General features: G+C 38.8%; 3 protein-coding genes and 1 long non-coding RNA gene across 5 annotated transcripts in view; 2 read left to right on the plus strand and 2 right to left on the minus strand.

Moving 5' to 3' along the window:
- Positions 1-3,837, plus strand: part of LOC105162986 (protein FAM192A) — a 6,914-nt gene extending 3,077 nt beyond the window's left edge. Inside the window, exons 4-7 of the mRNA XM_011081175.2 lie at positions 126-181; positions 1,010-1,072; positions 1,162-1,230; positions 3,358-3,837. Of these exons, the coding sequence (XP_011079477.1) occupies positions 126-181; positions 1,010-1,072; positions 1,162-1,230; positions 3,358-3,591 (422 nt within the window). The 3' untranslated portion in view covers positions 3,592-3,837. The remainder of the gene's footprint in view (positions 1-125; positions 182-1,009; positions 1,073-1,161; positions 1,231-3,357) is intronic.
- Positions 1,284-2,340, plus strand: LOC110012130. Its single transcript, XR_002287264.1, has 2 exons — positions 1,284-2,187; positions 2,281-2,340. It is a non-coding gene; the product is annotated as an uncharacterized LOC110012130 (long non-coding RNA).
- LOC105162985 (ABC transporter B family member 4) lies at positions 4,081-10,023 on the minus strand. Of its 2 annotated transcripts, none has more exons than XM_011081173.2 (12): positions 9,871-10,023; positions 9,056-9,410; positions 8,870-8,924; positions 8,613-8,788; positions 8,262-8,483; positions 7,901-8,139; positions 7,265-7,790; positions 6,816-7,089; positions 5,668-6,548; positions 5,285-5,551; positions 4,930-5,193; positions 4,081-4,850 (listed from the first exon to the last, which is right to left on the minus strand). In XM_011081173.2, the coding sequence occupies exons 2-12, from the start codon at positions 9,353-9,355 to the stop codon at positions 4,203-4,205; spliced, it is 3,852 nt and encodes a 1,283-aa protein (XP_011079475.1). In that variant the 5' UTR covers positions 9,356-9,410; positions 9,871-10,023; the 3' UTR covers positions 4,081-4,202. The 2 variants fall into 2 exon arrangements, with proteins under 2 accessions (XP_011079475.1, XP_011079476.1); XM_011081174.2 differs by lacking the exon at positions 9,871-10,023 and adding an exon at positions 9,567-9,816.
- Positions 15,168-20,610, minus strand: part of LOC105162987 (ABC transporter B family member 4) — a gene marked incomplete in the record, with an annotated part of 5,748 nt that continues 305 nt past the window's right edge. Inside the window, 12 exon segments of the mRNA XM_011081176.2 lie at positions 15,168-15,766; positions 15,883-16,176; positions 16,311-16,574; positions 16,675-16,941; positions 17,062-17,936; positions 18,232-18,505; positions 18,610-19,135; positions 19,222-19,460; positions 19,589-19,810; positions 19,917-20,092; positions 20,265-20,319; positions 20,420-20,610. Coding sequence (XP_011079478.1) covers positions 15,413-15,766; positions 15,883-16,176; positions 16,311-16,574; positions 16,675-16,941; positions 17,062-17,936; positions 18,232-18,505; positions 18,610-19,135; positions 19,222-19,460; positions 19,589-19,810; positions 19,917-20,092; positions 20,265-20,319; positions 20,420-20,610 — 3,737 coding nt within the window.

Raw genomic sequence — 20,610 nt, forward strand, 5'->3', positions numbered from 1 at the left:
GGTTTAGGTAATTGAAGCTGTGCATCATAACTTAATTGTTTCTGTTTACTAAGAGTGAGCCTTTTGGTGACAAAGATCCAGGTCTTGCTTTTGACAGTGGCTTTGCATTGATATTTGACTTGCAGGACCACCAAAAGCTCTGGACGAAGATGAGACTGAATTTCTAGAAAAATTAGAACTGGTGACTCTCTGTCTGCTATTGATTTTTTAATTATTACAGAAATAACAAAGTTGTAAAATGCTTGCATGAACTAGCCATTCTCACTGAATTCACACCATTTGTTACTGTTGCTTGGCACACATGATATTACATGCTCCAAAATTGCATAGGAGATCTTGGAGGACTGAAAAATCAGGCGTAGCTGAGAAAATAAACAATAGTTTTTCTGTGGAAAATAGAGAAAGAGAAAAACAAAAAGAGAGTTTAAATCTTCTGAGAGTCCTTGACTCCATCTTTTAAGACAATTTATAACCAGTGGATTCTAAATCATGCAAATGATTTTTCCTTTCTGTGGTTTAGCTGTCCAATTCCTTTGGAGGCATTTAGTTGGTTGACCTAACATCAAATGGATATTATAAATATAAAATGTCAGTTCTAGGAAACACATGGTTAAGGTTTTTGCTGATGCTGATACTCAATGCCATCTGCTTTGTCATCACTGATACCATTCCTTGCCCCTCATAGTATCTAATAACTGGTGAACCTAGTACCAAATTGGAAAAGAACAAGCAAAAAGATTGAAAAGTAAAAATTTCAGAGTGACAAAATGCGTTTAGAGCCATGATTATTGGTTCTGGTCCGACTGATGTGCTGTCACCAAGTTGAAGTTTGAATTCAAGATGGTGTCAGAATGAAGTGCTTTTTTCTCCATGGGTCTCTTTATTCTCTAGGTTTACCCTGTATGCATCTATACGTTTTAGAGTAAACTGGCGCTCACTTTCATGTATACTTACTGTCGGGATAGTTTGTTTGTGTCAAGTTTCTGATTTGGCTTTTCTCTCCTTGCAGTCGAGAAGAGAATTCGAACGTCAAATGGCTGACGAAGAAGAGAAACAGCTGCGTGGTTTTCAGGTGTATTTCCTATAACCTTGAACCTGGTCATTTGATATCAATTTGGCATATAACATAAAATCAACATTATCTCCACTTTTGGCTTCTAGGCAGCAGTGGCATCACAATCTGAAGTTGTACGTGAGCTAAAGGAGACACCTCCAGTTCCAAAAAGTCAGGTGGTTGCACGTGGTCACGTACATGACTTGTGTTTATGCATTTAGATGTAACAATTCTTTTCATTAACTAAGTGTCCCAGTAAGGGACCAGCTTTTCCTCTCTTCATTTATCCCCCCTTTCCCCCATCATCTTTGAGAGTGCGTATGCTTGTTTACGTTGGTGGGTGTGGGTGGGCGGAGGCTTGAGATAATATGAAGAAGTGTTTGGTTGCATAGGATCAAGCTGCTTTATATTTTTTGCCTGGCTTTGTGAGGCTATATTTCGTATTCACATATGATAATTGATTTCTTCAGATAGATCTACTTCGAAGCCTGGCAATATTTTGAGTTTGGAAATGTTTGTAGAGTCAAATAAGTAATGCAAGAAGAAAGCAGGCATAGCATGATGGATCTCCATAATTGGGGGTGGGGGTAGATAGAGGCTAGAGAGGTGTTGGGGGCAGGTACAGTTGGAATGATATGATGAAGTGTTTGGTAGCATAGGATCAAGCTGCTTTATATTTTCTGCCCGTCTTTGTGAGGGTATATTTCATATTCACATATGAGGATTAATTTTTTCAGATTAAATCTACTTTGAAATGTTGTGAAAGTTTGGGTTTGGAAATGTTTGTATAGTCCAATAGGTAATGCTAGAAGAAAGTACAATTATTTGTTCATTTTGTCTGATGAATATACTAATTTGTTAACATACTTATTGTAATCTGAGAAGGGGACTGTGGTATCTGGCACAATTTGACTGCACAATGACAGTAATGGGTGGAGGCAAGAGGAGGCATCATAGTCGAGTATGATTTAAGCCTTGAGGGTTCTGGAGATTGAGACTGGTATGTAGAAAAAATTAACCAGAGTATTTAAACAGGAGTAGCCAGCAGTGAGTGGGCTGGTGGGTGGAAAAGGATGCCAGAAATAATCTGGCACCCCAATTCTGATACGAAGGTTGATGCCTTCGGGGAGATGGTATGAGTTTGTATTATGCTTCATCCTTCAACAGTAACATTATACGTACAAGGTTCAGAAATGTAATCGATTAGTTTTCCCGACTTTATTCAGGAAGATTCCGTATCGGCCCTTTGATAGAGAAAGACTCTTGTGCCTGCGGAAGATCATTGGTGGGTAAATTTCTCTAGTTCAGAATAGATCGAAATTGTTGCAAAATTGACTATTTGTCCCTATGTTGAAAGTGTTGCCAAAACACCAAGATGTGTTTAAATAAAATTATTGAGGAAGAGGAAGATGAAGCAAAGATGAGTAAAAGAATTACACCATGAAAGGTTGGTGCTTAGGAAATTTCCCGTGAAGCCTCTGGATACTGATTCTGTGGTTGCATTTACTGAGATGGAATGAGTTCGGTTGTGTATTAGAAGTGATCTGCAAAGAAAGAACCAGTTTACACGAGTTCTTGGATCAATCGTGGGTTTTACATTAAGGATCTTAAATGGTTGAGTTGTACTCATGGCTGAGTTTTGTCAATCTTTTGAATCTTGGTTTATACCAGGACGCTAGATTTTGGTATAATACCTAGATCTCCAAATAAAAATTTGTCTTTCCATTATGCCCAATTATCAGTGTTATGTCTTCAAAATAGAAACAAGATTTAAGGGTTCTTGAGTAAATGGGAGACATTGAACTTCGTAATATACTTGTTAGGAGATGTCAAACACGTGAAAATTTATGACTTGGGCATGTAGTTTGTGAGATTTGTCAGGTGTCTTCTTGTTACCTCTGACTATGACCATACTTTTGTCTCCATGTTGCTCGTCCTTTGATAGCAATACTGGATGATGAACTGAGAATATTTGTAAATGCATGTTTTTTCAGTGTATTGTGAAAATTGGGTTAGAGTGACTGTAGACGACATAAAAGCTTCCAACAGTGAGTTATTTATTATACTGTAATCGACACAGGATGCTTGGGAGTCGGACTAGCTCAAAGAACTTTTAGATAGATGCCTCAATTGTTAGGACCTGCAACCACTTGAAGAATTCGTGTGGTTAAACATCACTTAAATAGTAGGCCTTTGGTAATGATATTTAAGGAGTACAAATTTACGATCTCATAGCGGTACAGTTAAATGCGTATGGCTTATATCAAGTCTGAAATGCTTTTTATCTATTTTTTTTTTTGTAGGATAAAAATTCAGTAGCAGGAAGGAAGAATCGTGAAGGTCGTCCTTTAGGCATGATAATCAAAGTGAAGAAAGCAAAAGTGGAAAATGGAGATTCGGGAGAAACACCAACAGGTGATAGGAAGGAAGCTGGGGAAACCACCCAAAAAACATATAGCGATATGGATGTGTCCAGGTGTGTGAGCATCAGTGGTCTGGTTTCATATAGTGATGATGAAAGCGAGGAGGATAAGTGAATTTGTTTTCGTGAGTTTGTGGTGTTGGGATATAAGTAAGATGATGAGCAATTGGGGTGATGTTGGACCGAGTTAACACTCCACGTTGTTCGATTTCCCTCAAATTAATATATGGGGGGGTTGGCGGGTTGTGAAATTGTAATTGTATGCTCGGCTTTTCTGAGTTGGGGGTGGGATGTTGTAGCTAGTCTTGCTCAGTATTGGAAATTGGAGACACTCTTTTAATAAGAACAATCACATTGGTCATTGGTGAGTGGATGAGGAAATACGTCATCCCTTGCGTCATCAAGCTCCGACGACCCGCGGTCCCACACATCTCGCAGTCAAACGGCAATGGATCCCGCATGTTTCACCATTACACTAGTGTTGTTATTTTTTTTTGATATGGTACGCTAGTATTATTTTTTTTACTATAATAATAATCATCAAAAGGAACTAGCAGGACTTTGTCACAAAAAAAAAGAAATCGTGTTGAGAGATGGAGTAGTAGAATGCAGTAAACAGATACTGGAATATAAGTTGATGATAATCCGATTCCATCAACCTAGTCCTAGCCAAGAGACAAAACTCAAAATTAGACGAGTAGACCCATTTTATCAATTATAAGAAAATTAAGAGGCAGCAGTCATGTGAAGTGCGACTAATGATGCGTAAAAGCCATCTTTGATGTTGATTAGAGTGTCGTGCTTCCCTTTCTCAACTATAACTCCATTCTTGACAACAGCGATAACATCTGCTCCCTTGATGGTTGATAACCTGTGAGCCACGACCACCGTAGTCCGGTTCACCATTACTCGATCTAGTGCATCCTGAACTACCCTCTCCGATTCGGCATCCAATGCACTGGTTGCCTCGTCTAGTAGTAGTATCTTGGGACTTTTTATGATGGCCCGTGCAATGGCAACACGCTGCTTTTGTCCGCCAGAGAGTTGGACCCCTCGTTCTCCCACCATCGTATCATATCCCTGTGCCAGCCCACTGATGAATTTGTGGGCATTCGACAGCTCAGCTGCAGCTGTGATTTCTGCCTCGCTTGCATTTCCTTGCTTTCCATATGCGATGTTGGCACGGATCGTACCATTAAACAAAACAGGCTCTTGGCTGACAAGTCCCATCTGCTGTCTCAGCCATTTCAATTGGAATTTGTCAATCTCAATTCCATCTATTGTAATCACGCCCGAGTCAGGATCATAGAATCTTTGCAATAACGATATCACAGTTGATTTCCCACTTCCACTTTCCCCTACCAAAGCAACTGTCTGAAAGAAACATCACTGCATATGTCATCACCCAACAACAAAATTTACTTGATTCCTAAATCAAACTTAGGAAGCATACCTTGCCACTGCGAATTGCCAGGGAAAGGTCCCGGAAAATCTGAACATCAGGCCTACTAGGATACTTGAAACTCACGTGTCTCAGTTCAATTTCTCCCTTCAAACTTTCTAGCTTCACCCCAGACTCATCACTTGGATCAATCTTAGATTTTCTGTCAAGAATAGAAAATATAGAAGCAGCTGCGCTCTTAGCTTTGCTTGAGTCAGGAGCTAATGAACTTGATTGGGAGATTGCTATTGCTGCCATAGTTAGAGCAAAGAAAACCTGCAACATTTACATATATGTAGTACAAAACTTTAAACAGAAGCAAGCCAGTAAGTTTGTATGATCATGATGTGGTGGACTGAGCACTTACACGGAATACATCTGTAAATGTAATTTTGCCATCCTCAACAAGTCGAGCTCCCGCATAAAAGCTTGTAGCATACACCAGAAACAGCAACCCAAAAGATAAACCAAACCCTATTCCACTAACCACTCCTTGTCTAATCCCATTTCTCATTGGGCCTTCACACTTGTTTTTGTACATTCCCATTACCTTCTCTTCTGCACAGAAGGAAGCAATTGTTCTTATACTACCAACAGCGTCATTAGCTACTTGACTTGCTTCCTCGTACATCGCCTGCAAACATTCAGAGGACACAAGCGCCAACATATGTCAGATTGTTTAGAAAATATGTCTGCAACTCACTTCATTGCCTAAATATATCTAATTAGTAAAGGATGAGCAATAAAAACCTTTGCGTCTGCACTGAACCCTTTGATGAACCTAATCTGCACGTATCCACTCAGTCCTATCAGAGGTATCATAGCAAGGATGATAAGTGCCAACTGCCAACTTGCTTCAAAAGCAATAGCCAGTCCCACAACTGCCGAGGATAAATCTTGAACCATCTGTGCAAGTGCATCACCAACTAGAGCACGAACGCTAGCAGCATCAGCAGATAGTCTTGCTCCAATCACACCACTTGAATGTTCGGGCTCATCAAACCAACCAACCTCCGTGTTAACCACCCTCTCAAAGCACATTAATCTTATTCTCCTGATCAACTTATTCCCTGCCACTCCAAAGAGATATGTCCTTCCTGGATATGCAATTAATGATGCCGCCCCAAGGGCCACAAACATGAAGGCCCAGAATTTTGAATCCTTGCGTAACTTATGCGGCGTCTCATAAAACGTTTTTATCACACTTGAAATTAATATACCAAAAACAGGCATTATTGCACCATTAACAATCGCAGCTAGAGCACCCAGTATCAGCACAGGTACTTCGGGCTTATTTAGACAGGCAAGGCGGCGAATGGGGACTTTCGGAGGCTTTTCAGATGTTTCAGGGGAAGCCACATATGCATTTTCTAATGTGGAATCGGAAACATGAAGCCTTGCAGGTAGACCAAATGATAATGATTGATGACGGCTGCTACTTCCTCTTCCGGAGGACCCTCTACTAAGGGAGCGCACGAATGACATTTTTTGACTCGAGTGTCGACCAGAATCCATCGAGATGTCTGATTTTTCTTTTTCATCAATGTGTTCCAAGTCTTTATTTGCTTCTTGTAAGCGTATGAGCTGAGAATACGCCCCTTCAGGATCCTGGAGTAGTTCAGCATGTGTGCCTGCGCCATTGAACTTAGTTAATCCAGATAGTCTTCTTTAAACTCCAGGAGAATTGTTAAGTGGGAATTCTCTTTGGAAGTTGTCTTATCTTCCTTGTTCAGTGGAAAACAGCATTTATGGTATATGAAACTGAAATAGTGTATGGATCTCTAATAACAATTTAATAAAGCCAATAAACGACTGATGAATCTTGTAACTGTGCTCGCTCTCTCATTGGCAATCTCCCAAGCAGTGCAAAAATTAGCATGATTCTACTTGTAGGATACCTTTTTCAACAATCTTTCCCTGATGGATGACTGCAATCATATGAGCATTCCTAACTGTAGTTAAACGATGAGCAACAATGACTGTTGTCCTGTTTACCATAATCCTGTCTAATGCCTCTTGCACAATTCTCTCAGATTCTGCATCTAGTGCACTTGTAGCCTCATCCAAGAGTAGGATTCTGGGATCCTTCAGAATTGCTCGGGCTATTGCAACTCTCTGTTTCTGTCCACCAGAAAGCTGAGTTCCATGTTCACCAACCATGGTATCAAGGCCCTGTGGGAAATTTGCATTAAACAGCAATTAAGCATAAACTGACCTCTGGGGTTTAGTAACTAGAGAAAAGTTTAGGACAAAACAGGTGTTCCATACACATGCTTACACAGCAGGCCAGGTACGAGAAATCAAGGATGGAAAAAAAGAAACATGTAAATTCAAAATGACAATAAACCTGGGGCAGTTTATCAATGAATTTAGCAGCATTTGCTAGTTCTGCTGCCATTCTTATTTCCTCAGTAGTTGCATCATCCTTTCCATATGCAATATTATCTTTAATGCTGGCTGTGAAAAGCACTGGTTCTTGGCTGACAAGACCAAGTTTTGACCTAATCCACTTGAGCTGGAACTCTTTAAGATTGATTCCATCAATTAATACTTCACCAAGCTCTGGATCATAAAATCTCTCAATCAAACTTATCACGGTTGATTTCCCACTTCCACTCTGTCCAACCAAAGCTGCTGTCGTGCCACTAGGGATGAATAGAGAGAAGCCTCTGAATATTTGTTCATTTGGTCTGGCAGGATAGCTAAAATAGACATCTCTTAGTTCTATGTCCCCACGAATGTCCTCGAGTATTTTCCCTCTGGTATCATATGCATCTATTGCAGGTTTCCTGCTTATAGTTTCAAACATCTTGAAGGCTGCAGCCTGACCTGCTGCAAACGCGGTCATGCAAGGAGATGCCTGTCCTAGGGACCTGGAATGAGAAGAAAGAAACACATCGAGACATTATTATGTCATGACAAAGTCCAGAAAGTGAATAAAACAAACATATACAAGTTAAGAAAAGTTGCAAGTACTACTCACATGGAACCAGTTAGCACTGCAATAATCACATTAAGCACTTCTCCCCCTGTATAACCCTTCTCCAAGATCATCTTTCCACCAAACCAAATAGCCAAGGCATAACTGCAGAATAGAATGAACATAACCGATCCGAATCCTAATCCACTAGCCCACCCTTCATGTACACCTGATTTGTAGGCCTCCACAAGGGACTTTTCATAGTCAGACACAGCTTGCTTTTCCCCAGTAAATGAGGCAACCTGGATGGGTTTTCCAAGGTTAGGTTATTCTACGGGCAGAAAAAAGGTGAAGGGTAAAGTCTGAATAGAAGTATATTTTGTTTTGATGCAGGTGCAAACTAAATTCTACATTAGTGGCATACAGTTCTGATGGCGCCAATTGTCTGTTCAACCACAATTGCAGCCTTAGCATATGCATTTTGGCCACGAGATGCCATCTTGGATAGGACATGGGACATGATTCCGCCAGATATTACGAGCAAAGGAATAGATGATAGCATGACAAGGGTAAGGAGCCATCCTTTAATAAATGCAATCACAAAGCCTCCCACGAATGTTGCTAACAGCTGTATAAACTTTCCAACCTGCAGCATAACAGTAAATACCAAAAAAGAGAAAAGAAAATAAAATGGCTTGACACAATCTGTCTATAAAATAAAACATGTCATTGTATTGGTATTAACAAAATATCAATAGCACACGAGGAGTAATACCTTCTCACCCATGGCATCTTGAATTAGTACAGTGTCACCGGACATTCTTCCAATTACTTCTCCTGTATTAGTTTCCTTATCAAAGAAAGCGACATCTTGTCTTAAAATTGTTCTCAGATAGAGACTCCTAATGCGTGCTGCTTGTCTTTCACCAGTGATCATCCAGCAAGCCACCTCTGCAAGACATTAAAAAGGAGTTTTTGTTGACCTGATCAGCACCAACTAATTCTATATTTAACGTGGTTGGATGCACTTACGCAGAAATGCTGCTACACCACATCCCAGCGCCAAATACACAAACTTTAGTGCTACCTGCAACGGGGTTCGGGTTGAGTATGAGAAACCAACATAAATATTTATTGTATGAAACGGATACCACAGAAACAAATATGGATTTGAGAAAAATGTAGGAAACATATTAATGAACAAGTGTGGAGGTTTACCTTTGAGACAGCTGAGACAACGTCTTTGGTTTGGGTTTGGCCGAAAGAATCAATCAAGTCCCCGAAAAGGATTGTCATAAGCGGAAGGGACAAGCCGTTGCCGATGGCGCCAATTGTACCAACAATCATTAATATTTTGTCAATGGAATCAGCAAAGGCAAATAGCTTATAAAAGGGCACTGCAGTTGCGGTCTGGTTTCTGTTGTGATCTCTGCTTCCATCAACGCCAGAAGTTTTAGCGGCATCAGGATGGGTTGCAGATGTGGACGCCTCATTTGTTGATGAAGTGTCTGCTGACATCGTAGCAGACACCAAAGCTGCTTACTCAACTTGTGGGCTGGGCTCTATAATCTGCCTGTAAACACAAATCAATGGAAATAATATGGAAATGAGGAGTAAGAGAGAGGCAGAGAAGGAGGCAGGAAAGATTGAAAGTTGGGTGTTACAATCCAAAAGGTGATGTAATTTTCATTTTCATAGAAAGCAGAGCAGAGGAATGGGAAACACGCACAACTGGCAACAGCAACTGAACCAAAAAAGAGAAAGAAAGACGGCGCCTTTATCGGAACATGAAAAGAGATGCAGTCCAGCTACCCAACTACAAATTTATATAACGAGGAGGAGGATCATCCACTGGTGTACTAGTGCCCAAAAGATGCACTATCTCTATTTATAAGACCAGTAATCAATAAATAGGGTGTTAAAAGAAAGGCGAGATGAAGAGAGAGATTGTGAGAGGGAAAGTAGGAGAGTTTTGTCCATAAACAGAAAGAAGAAAGAGAGAAGGTAATAAAAATAAGAGAAGAGGTGTGTACCTGTTGAGGTGAGGATGAGGAAGGTGAGGGTGAGGGTGGGGGCTGAGTCTGAACTAAGGAAAGGAAAGCTTTGCAACTGCACAACTACATAACGTCTTTAGCACAGCAGATCCATTCCTTGAACTAAAATTTGATTACTTTATAGAGGAGGGGTTGGGGTTGGTGTTGGAATTGGAATAAAAGGTGGCTTGATGAGGAAGCATTAAAAAATATATTAACATTTCCATCTGCAATCTGCAATGCAATGTGGTCAAAGACTTTGTCCATCTTTCCATGTAATAATTTGGAGAGTGTGCGGTGTGTTTTATGTAATTACTGCAACAGTAACATATGTGGATGAATTTAGTAATAATAGTATTATTTATTTATAGTTCCTTCCTCCTCCACCCTACTAACAACTGATCACCCACTCATCATAGCCATAGCTGGTAAGGTTTGTCTCAGTAGCCCATCATCCTCTCCTCCTCATCATCATAAATACACAAAAGCTGGATTCTGGGGAAATGAATTCCAATTATATACTATCATTTGTGTCAGTTTTGTGTTTTACAGTAAGAGTCTGCACTCTGCACTCTGCTCTCCTACAAATAAACTATTATTAGTAATAATCAATAGATAAAAGTTAGTAAATAGAATAATTGGGCATCGCATCCCATGTTAAACAACTTTACTTTACATACAATGAATATATAGATATAGATGAATGGATTTGTGATGCACAACTCACCAATAACTCTTTGTTATTGATTTATTTGTAAGAAATAATTAAGAATACCTGAATTAATTAGAGCAGTTCTTGTCTATATATCTATACCTAATTTCTTCTCCATCATACTAATTACTATTATTAATCTTTCAAATGAAGGAATACACATACACATACACATACTTATTAATCATACTAAGTACGGCCCCACCCCACCAACTAATTACCCATTAAATCATGTCTGCTTTGCAAATGCTTTTCATTTTCATTCTATAATGATTTTATAAATTATTTGGCACACCACACCTATAATAATAATAATAATAATAATATAAATCTATTGCTGCAGTAGTGATGTGGAGGGTGAGAGTGCGGAACAGAACACAACACCCTCCAATCGCGTCGCACCTCTTCCAACACTCTTCACTTTTCCAATGCTAAAGTTTTAATGCGATTGGAATCAAATCGTAACCTACAGTTGGTTTCACTTCGTGGACTCAACTTCCGCAAAACCCCAAACATACAACCTATTTTTCTTCCATTCCTACAATTAATACTATATTATTTAAGGGTTATATATACTTTACACTCTTCAATTACATATTTTATTTTATTTACACCCATAAAATATAAAAAAGTTATAAAATCATCCCTAATATAATAATTGACATTGATAAAAAAAAAATGCCCTTCGCATTTCCTAAAATATATTTAATTATAATATCTCCCTCAAATTGTTTTTAGTGATTTAAAATTATACTCACATTTTATTTTAAAAATTAATATTTATAATTTATATTTTTTTATAAATTATGGAACACAAAAAGTATTTACAATCTCAATATATGCTAATATATTTTATAAAGTAAATAAATTATGTTAAAAATTTCATGTAAATATGTGTCAAAACATAATGCATATAATATTATAGAAAAAATATGTTATATAACTTATATAATTTTTATTCAATTACATCTCCACATAATAAAAATATATCATATCATTATTTAAAAAAATATAGAATATTATATACTAATTATAGATTTGCATATTTTATAGTATATATATGTTTGATGTAGTATTTTGAATTTGTGTTGATAATTATTTTTAAAAAAAGTTCAATATATATAACAACAAAGGCACAAATTATATAATTTTTACTAATAGTGTAAAAAAAATATAAAAATTATAAATGTATGGAGCTTATATAGATTTCATACTCAATATAAAAATTATAAGTTTTGAATAGTGTTTATTTTAAATAAAAAACTTATAATAATTCAGATTATATTTAGGAAAATGATTGTAATAGAGATATTTTAAGGGTGTAAATAGTAAGAAAATTCTTATCATAAAAAATATATATATATATCATGAGGGACCATTTTAGTACGTTTTATAGTTTAGAGGTATAAATGCACTTTATTCATAATTTTGGGTTGCAAAGTACATTTAATCCTATTATTAATTGATTGGTTGATGTGCAATCGTGGGCCCTCTTCCAAAGCAAGGCCCAAAACCGGTAGGATTCGTGTGTTTAGGTGGGCCAAACCCTCCCAAAATCCAATATTTAATGACCGACCTAATGACTTCAAGACCGTTACTTAACTTGACAGTTGGAGTAGTATCGTTGGAGGCAGCTCTGACACTCCTAGTTGCCAGTTTGAGATAAATATAATCCAGGATTGCATTTACACACATGAAATTGATTCCCAAATAGTGAAGAAATATAATATTATGTAATGGTTGATGTGTTGAAGCAGAGGTTGGAGATGTTGGTGTTGGACGCACCATGGTGGAGAGGAGAGTATGGCAACCGGGATAACAGTAGAGCCCTGTGTACCTAATCCGGAATAGGAATTGTTGGAGGGACCGCCGGGTTAGGATGAAGAGGAGGAGGCGGTGGCGACGGAAGGAAGTCTCTGACCACACAGGTGTGACACTCAGTTGCTCTGCACCCCTCGCAAATTCTCCCACTGCATTAAGGAATTGTGCTGCTCCAAGTCCATCACATATGCTGTGGCAGAAAGTCAGCCCAAGGCTTCACGCATGACCTTTGCTGCGGTCAGTCCATGTTTAAACACATGCAGTGTTCGAGCATTGCAATGTAGAACCAGTAACCTGTCAACCACTGATAATTCAAGCACCACTGATGGTGTTGGCCCTGATGGTGGAACCAACTTCCTGGAGATTCTGGTTACAGCGAATTCCATGGGAAGAAATCTGGGCCTAACAGATTACTACAAACAGAAAAACTACATGGAATGTTTGGATGGTTTTCAAGATTTTATGACGAATTGAATTCAGCACATTCTATTATGCAATTCTTTTGCAGCTTGGCTTAGAAGTATTTGAAAAAATTGTGTGGTAGGTAACCATTCACAATCGATGTTAGGTGTAATCAAATGATTTACAAGCAAATAATAAAGGGAAAGCATCAGGTTCTGGATTAAATTGTGTAGTAGAGTATTAGTGGCATGAAGTAATTCAGCACTTACTCGATTTGATGCCAAGGGCAAAGGGATTCGAGTGCATTAGTTGACAAGATCATATTTGGATTTCAAATACATGTAAATCAAGAAACCATCTTGATTAGCAGCAAAAGTTAGTGATATGGAAAGGAAATAAGTCAAGATATATGCAATATTTCCTATTAATGAGAAGTTTGATTTGGGGAAAGTCAAAGTTTAATTACGGCAGTAGTAGCAAGGTTAAGGGGATCATGGCTTCATCAAAGGAATCAAGGCATTAATGGGGAGACCGAACTAGCCTTCAAGAAGTTTCCATCCATGCCTACATCCAGGAATGAGGGGCGAGATAGTAAAAATTCCATAATTACCTAATTTAGCGAGTTAGTATAAATAGGACCTCTCTTTGTAACACAAGGACGATGAATCTTTCTTGGAAAAAGTATCTATTGTAGAAGGGAAGATTCTTTGCTTTAGATCACAGCTATCCTTTGCTGCATAGTTTGATTGTAACCCGATCAAATATTCAAGTAAAATAACAAGTTTAGTTTATTCTTGTTAATTCCTAATTAAATTATTAGTTGAGTAATATGAGTTAGATTAGAGTAGTTAATTCCCCGCCATCGGTAACATATATAGACTATTAGATAGAAAGAAACAGACAAGTCATTAGGGAAACAGAGAATATATAGTAGGGTTGTCAAATTCACATCAAGTAAAATGTCGTTGGCATTAGCAGAAAGAAGAATCCTAGAAATATAAGCAAAAGAGATGATGATGATGACAATGGTGTACGTAGGTGAAGTGGTGATGTCTAGTATGGAGTATAAGGGTTGAACATTTGTGGTGGTTGATAAGGATATCCATATGGAGGAAAGGTATTATAGGGATTGGGGTTTTTTGGTGCAGGATCCTTGTTAGTTTCTGGCATAAAAAGATTACTGGAACACTCTCCAAATTGAAACCAATGAAGCTCTAGACGACTGGCTTTGCCTATCTTCTTCAGCAGTTGATTTGGATGAGCTATCCCGGATACTTCCACCACTCCATTTTGATCCATTTTGAAGCGTGCACCTATACACATAAAATTTTTGGTTTAATTTGAGCATATAAACCACACCAAGCACTACCTACCTCACCCATTAATCCTACCTTTGCAATTCCTGAGTACTGCTAATACTGCCTTTTGCCATCCCGGTTTGCTAGCATCCACTTTTACAATACAAGTCTGCAATAATGTGTTAAAAACTAACTAAATGCCAGAGCATATAAGTACTAAAGAAAGAAAGTGGTATGACCATGAAAGCTAGGTTCTCCTCTCTCAAAGGTTGAGGTGCTTGTGCCGTAAACAACTTTGTAAAGAGAGGTCTCAATGGTCTCATCAACTTTTTGTACCAGTTGCCGAGTTTAACTTTTTTGTGGATCTTGATTGGTTTCCTCACAAAATCCATTGATCCCATCTGCCAATCATTATAAGATTTGAAACTAAAATTACGTTTAGTTGAACAACACCATAAAAATTAATTAGTCTATATGAAGATGAACAATTACCAAAAGAAAAGGGGGTTTTACGTACCAATTACTGCCGCACCACAATTCAAGGACACCAATATCTATTATTATTATTATATATTGTAATCTTGCAGCTACCCTTCTCAATATAGCTAGCTATTTATACTAACACAATCACAGACACGCATCAGAATCTCACTGAATCCCGCATTGTTTGGAAAACATATGCAGCTTTCTAAAACTTCTCTTCTTGCTTCAAATACAGCTTTATTTCCATCACCACAATTCGGACTCGGAGTGGATCCCATACAGTACAGATCGACTACAGACCATATGACTATATAATTAATTCGAATAATTAATCATCAAAAAAACTATATACATCATATGTGGTCAGACATCTGAATTCATGTCAACAACTACTCTTAGATCGATTTGGTCCTAATTCTACAAATCGCTAATTATGTGTATGATGTTAACACAGAAAAGGTTACCGCAAAAGCAAGAGAGATCGTACATACGTATGGTCTTTCTGTTGAATCAAAACGAACAATGAAATTTGGATCTTTTTTATTCAATTTACTGAAAAAGAAAGAGGACAAATCCATCAGTTCAGTGCAACGAATCATCAAAGCTGATATATATATATATATATACTGATTTTGAGTCCATATATATACACTTATATGTAATTTCACTTTCACTAGCTAGCTACACTATGGCTCTTAATTAATTTATTGCACCACCATCTTAACTACCTATTCTCCTCTAACTATACTCATACTTGTTCACCCCTCCATATTCTTCATTATATATAAAATTCCAACAAGTCGTTGTTCAAGAAGACGATTATTAATTAAGATGAAGCAGCCATGTGGAGCGCCACGAGTGATGCGTAGAAACCGTCTTTGATATTGATTAGAGAGTCGTGCTTCCCTTTCTCCACGATTACTCCATTCTTAACCACAGCAATAAGGTCTGCTCCCTTGATGGTTGATAATCTGTGAGCCACAACTACTGTTGTCCTGTTAACCATTACGCGATCCAGTGCATCTTGAACTACTCTTTCAGACTCAGCATCCAATGCACTGGTAGCCTCATCTAATAACAGTATCTTTGGGGCTTTTATGATCGCCCGTGCTATCGCTATTCGCTGTTTCTGTCCTCCTGACAATTGAACTCCTCTCTCCCCCACCATTGTATCATATCCCTGCACCATTGTTAATTAATTTGTCTCAGCATTTCTTGCACTGTGATGATAATTAACTAATGAATGAATCAGGCGGTGTTTTTTTCATGAAGAAATTCCCGGTTGTTAAAATTAACCTGTTGCAATCCGCTGATGAATTTGTGGGCATTTGCTAGTTCGGCTGCAGCTATGATTTCTGCTTCTGTTGCGTTCCCTTCCTTGCCGTAAGCAATGTTATCTCGGATTGTTTCATTAAACAAGATTGGCTCTTGCCCCACAAGTCCCATCTGCTGCCTTAGCCATTTCAGCTGGAACTTCTGAATATCAATCCCATCAATCGTGATCACACCTGAATCAGGATCGTAAAACCTTTGCAATAAAGAAACCACAGTCGACTTTCCACTTCCACTTTCTCCAACCAGAGCAACAGTCTGAAACGTCCCACAAATGTATGCATTATATACTAATTAGTATTTTTAAAGTCCTTACGTAAAACTCTGTATAAGATAGTTTCTTCAGGTGCAACTAATGAAACAACGAGATGAACAAGAGTTATGGACTATACCTTGCCACTGTGAATTGTCAATGAGAGGTCCCGGAAAATTCTAACATTAGGCCTAGTAGGGTACTTGAAACTGATGTGTCTTAATTCAATTTCTCCCCTGAGATTTTCTAGTGTCGTGCCAGATTCATCACTTGGATCAATGTCTGATTTTCTGTCTAGGATGGCAAATATAGAAGCAGTCGCGCTCTTGGCCTTGCTTGAATCTGGGGCGAATGTGCTTGATTGAGATATGGCCACTGCAGCCATGGTTAGAGCAAAGAAAACCTGCAGGATGTGAATAATCAAGGTTATTCTCAGATTTCCTCCTCGTTGGATCTAAATAATATTCTTCAAAAGTATTACCGAGAAAGTGCAGCATACTTACACGAAACACATCTGCAAATGTTGTTTTTCCAGCCTCAACAAGCCGTGCTCCTGCATAGAAAGCCGTGGCATAGGCAAAGAACACCAAGGCCAACGACAGACCAAAACCTGTTCCACTAATCAATCCTTGCCTTATACCTAACTTCACCGGGCCTTCACACTTCTTTCTGTATACTTCCATTACCTTGTCTTCTGCACAATAAGAAGCCACTGTTCTTATAGTTCCAACAGCATCATTAGCCACTTGACTTGCTTCTTCATACATCACCTACAAACATAAAGGCAAACAATGAGGGAAGGTTATATAAGTCTGTTTTAGTATGCACAATCAAAATTTTGTTTATCCTATGTATGTTAAAAAGTTCTGTTATCCCAAGTCTTGAACTACCTTTGCGTCTGCGCTGAAGCCGGTCATGAATTTGAGTTGCACAATTCCATTTAATGCTATCAGAGGTACCATACCAAGGACGATAAGTGCCAACTGCCAGCATGCGATAAAAGCTATAACCAATCCCACTACTGCTGCTGCAAGATCCTGAACCAATTGTGCCAGTGCATCACCCACTAAAGCACGAATTGTAGCCGCATCAGCCGAAAGCCTTGCACCAATTACTCCACTTGAGTTTTGAGGCTCATCAAACCAACCAACCTCCATATTAACCACCTTCTCAAAACACATCATCCTAATTCTCCTTATCAACCTACAACCAGCAATGCCGAAAAAATATGTCCTCAATGGATATGCAACTAATGACACCACGCCAAGAACCACAAACATCAGCGCCCAGAATCTTGAGTCCTGCCTTAACTTATGTGGCGGCTCGTAGAAAGTCTTAATGACGAGGGAAAGTAATATGCCAAAAAATGGAACTATTGCCCCATTTAGGATTGCTGATAGAGCTCCTGCTGTTAAAGCTGGTGCCTCAGGCTTGTTGAGAGCAATGAGTCGGCTTATTGGGACTTTTGGATGCTTATTGGGTTCATCAGTTTCGAGATCATCATATTCACTTCGCGAAACACTAAGCCCCCTGGATAGGTCGAATGTGATTGATAGTGAACGGTGGCTTCCACTTCTTGGCCTAGAGGATCTCCGACTAATTGCATGGAGAAGTGATGCTCTTTGGCTCGCCTGCCTACTATATTCGTTACTGTAAACTGGTTCAGGCTCATCAATGGGTTCCTCTTCATCTTTATGTGCTTCTTGCAATCGTATAAGCTGAGAATACGCTCCTTCAGGGTCTTCCAGAAGTTCAGAATGTGTACCTGATTGTAAATTATCAGATATACACTGCAAATGTTAGGTTTTCCTTGTGATGATCAATATTCATTTATTTTTTTTGTCCTTTCTCTGGAAGAGAAAGAAAGACAGCCAGTTAAAGTACTGAACTCTCACCCCCAAATACATAAATACACAGCACATCTTATTTGCCATTAATGTTTAAGTCTTCTGCAATCACGTAATATAGTTTGTTAACTCTTGAAAATTGTTATTCAATACGTGTTTCGTCATTAGCTTCCGTAAGCAAAAGATAAGAGGATGAAGGTATTTGGAATTGACCTTTTTCGACCATCTTTCCTTTGTGAATGACGGCAATGATGTTGGCATTTCTAACTGTGGTCAAACGATGAGCAACTATAACAGTTGTTCTGTTAACCATAATCCGGTCAAGAGCCTCTTGAACAATTCTCTCAGATTCTGCATCTAGTGCACTAGTTGCCTCATCCAAAAGCAAAATTCGAGGGTCTTTTAAAATTGCTCTGGCTATGGCGATTCTTTGCTTCTGTCCACCAGAAAGCTGAGTCCCATGTTCACCAACCATGGTGTCCAAGCCCTGCACGGCAAAGTTTAGCAGTCAACAAAGGATCCTAGAAGGCTAAACATGGTTGAATCATCATGCTTGTTGCCCGAGCATTAAAAAAAAAAAAAAAAAAGAACCTTGGGCAATTTATCAATAAATTTAGCAGCATTCGCCAGCTCCGCTGCTGCTCTAATCTCTTGATCAGTTGCACCTTCCCTTCCGTATGCAATGTTATCCTTGATGCTACCCATAAAAAGTACAGGTTCTTGGCTGACCAGACCAATTTTCGACCTAATCCACTTGAGCTGGAATTCTTTGAGATTAATCCCATCAATTAGAACCTCACCGCCCTGTGGATCGTAAAACCTCTCTATCAAACTAATCACAGTTGACTTGCCACTCCCACTCTGTCCAACTAATGCCGCGGTTGTGCCACGAGGGATAAACAAAGAAAAGCCGCTGAATATTTCCTCAGTTGGTCTGGCTGGATAGCTAAAATAAACATCTCTAAGTTCTATATCCCCACAGATGTCGCTCAATATCTTGCCCCTGGGATCAAATGGATCTATCTCGGGCTTCCTATCTATAGTCTCAAACATCTTGAAGGCTGCAGCTCGACCTGCCGCAAATGCTGTCATGCAAGGTGATGCTTGTCCCAGAGACCTGAAACAGACATATATCATGTTAAAGAATACAGACACAGAGATTTGAGAAGTAGATGAATAATTATTTATTTGGACTATACTCACAGTGAACCAGTTAAAACTGCGACAATAACAGTAAATATTTCGCCCCCTGAATGACCCTTCTCCAAGATCATCTTGCCGCCATACCAAACGGCCAAAGCATAACTGCAGAACATCATAAACATAACTGATCCAAGACCAAGTCCAGTAGCCAGCCCCTCATGCACAGCTGATTTATAAGCTTTTTCAAGGGACTTGCCATAATTGGACACTGCTTGCTTCTCTCCTGTAAATGAGGCAACCTGGACATGTAGGAATCAACTAGACAGTTTAATTACAATGGAAATTAGGGTGCTGAAACTGCATATTTTCAGATAACTGATTACTTAAGAATGCTATTAAGTATTAGTATAATTAAGTGACAACTCACAGTTCTAATGGCGCCAATAGTCTGTTCAACAATAACTGCAGCGTCGGCATATGCATTTTGACCGCGGGAGGCCATCCGGGATACAACCTGGGACATGATACCGCCGGATATCATGAGTGGAGGAATGGATGAGAGCATGACGAGGGTGAGGAGCCACCCTTTGGTAAAGGCAATCACAAAGCCGCCAAAGAATGTGGACATTAACTGCACGAACTTCCCAACCTGCATAACTAATGAATTGGTGAGTTATTATGTATTGGATTGGATGCATGTTTTTATGTATATGTTAAGGGTATATTAAGGATAGGATTGTGTATGCATGAATGACCTTCTCGCCCATGGCATCTTGAATAAGAACAGTGTCACCGGACATTCTTCCAATGACTTCCCCTGTATGTACTTCCTTATCAAAGAAAGCAATATCTTGCTGCAAAATAGTTTTGAGATAGAGACTCCTAATTCGTGCAGCCTGTCTCTCTCCAGTTATCATCCAACATGCCACCTCTGCATAATTAAGATCATCATCATCATCACCATATACATACATGCATAAACCACCTTGTTAATTTCCAAGTTTGAATGAATGAATATATATATATATATAATTGATCAGAATTAACTTCAATATTGGAGGTGCATGCTGGTAATGGTAGGAGATTATATATAGTGTACTTACGAAGGAATGCTGCTGCACCGCAGCCCAAAGCGACATACACAAGTTTTAGTGAAACCTATTATATAACAAGAAATACATAAATGATGCTAATTAGTAGTCATATATAGAGTAGAGATGAGAGAGAAAGAGAGGTGGGTTTATTTCTTGAATACTACCTTGCAAACAACAGGAAGTACTTTATCATTTTGAGATGTACCAAAAGCATCAGCAAGTTCGCCAAAGAGTAATGCCATGAGTGGGGAGTTGAGGCCGTTGCCAATGGCACCAAGGGTTCCCAGCAGCATCAAGAATTTGTCCCACCAATCAGAAAATATGAAGAGCTTGTAAAATGGAACAGCAGCATTGT

This window comes from Sesamum indicum, linkage group LG6 (genome assembly GCF_000512975.1).
Source record: "Sesamum indicum cultivar Zhongzhi No. 13 linkage group LG6, S_indicum_v1.0, whole genome shotgun sequence".
NCBI lineage: Eukaryota > Viridiplantae > Streptophyta > Magnoliopsida > Lamiales > Pedaliaceae > Sesamum > Sesamum indicum.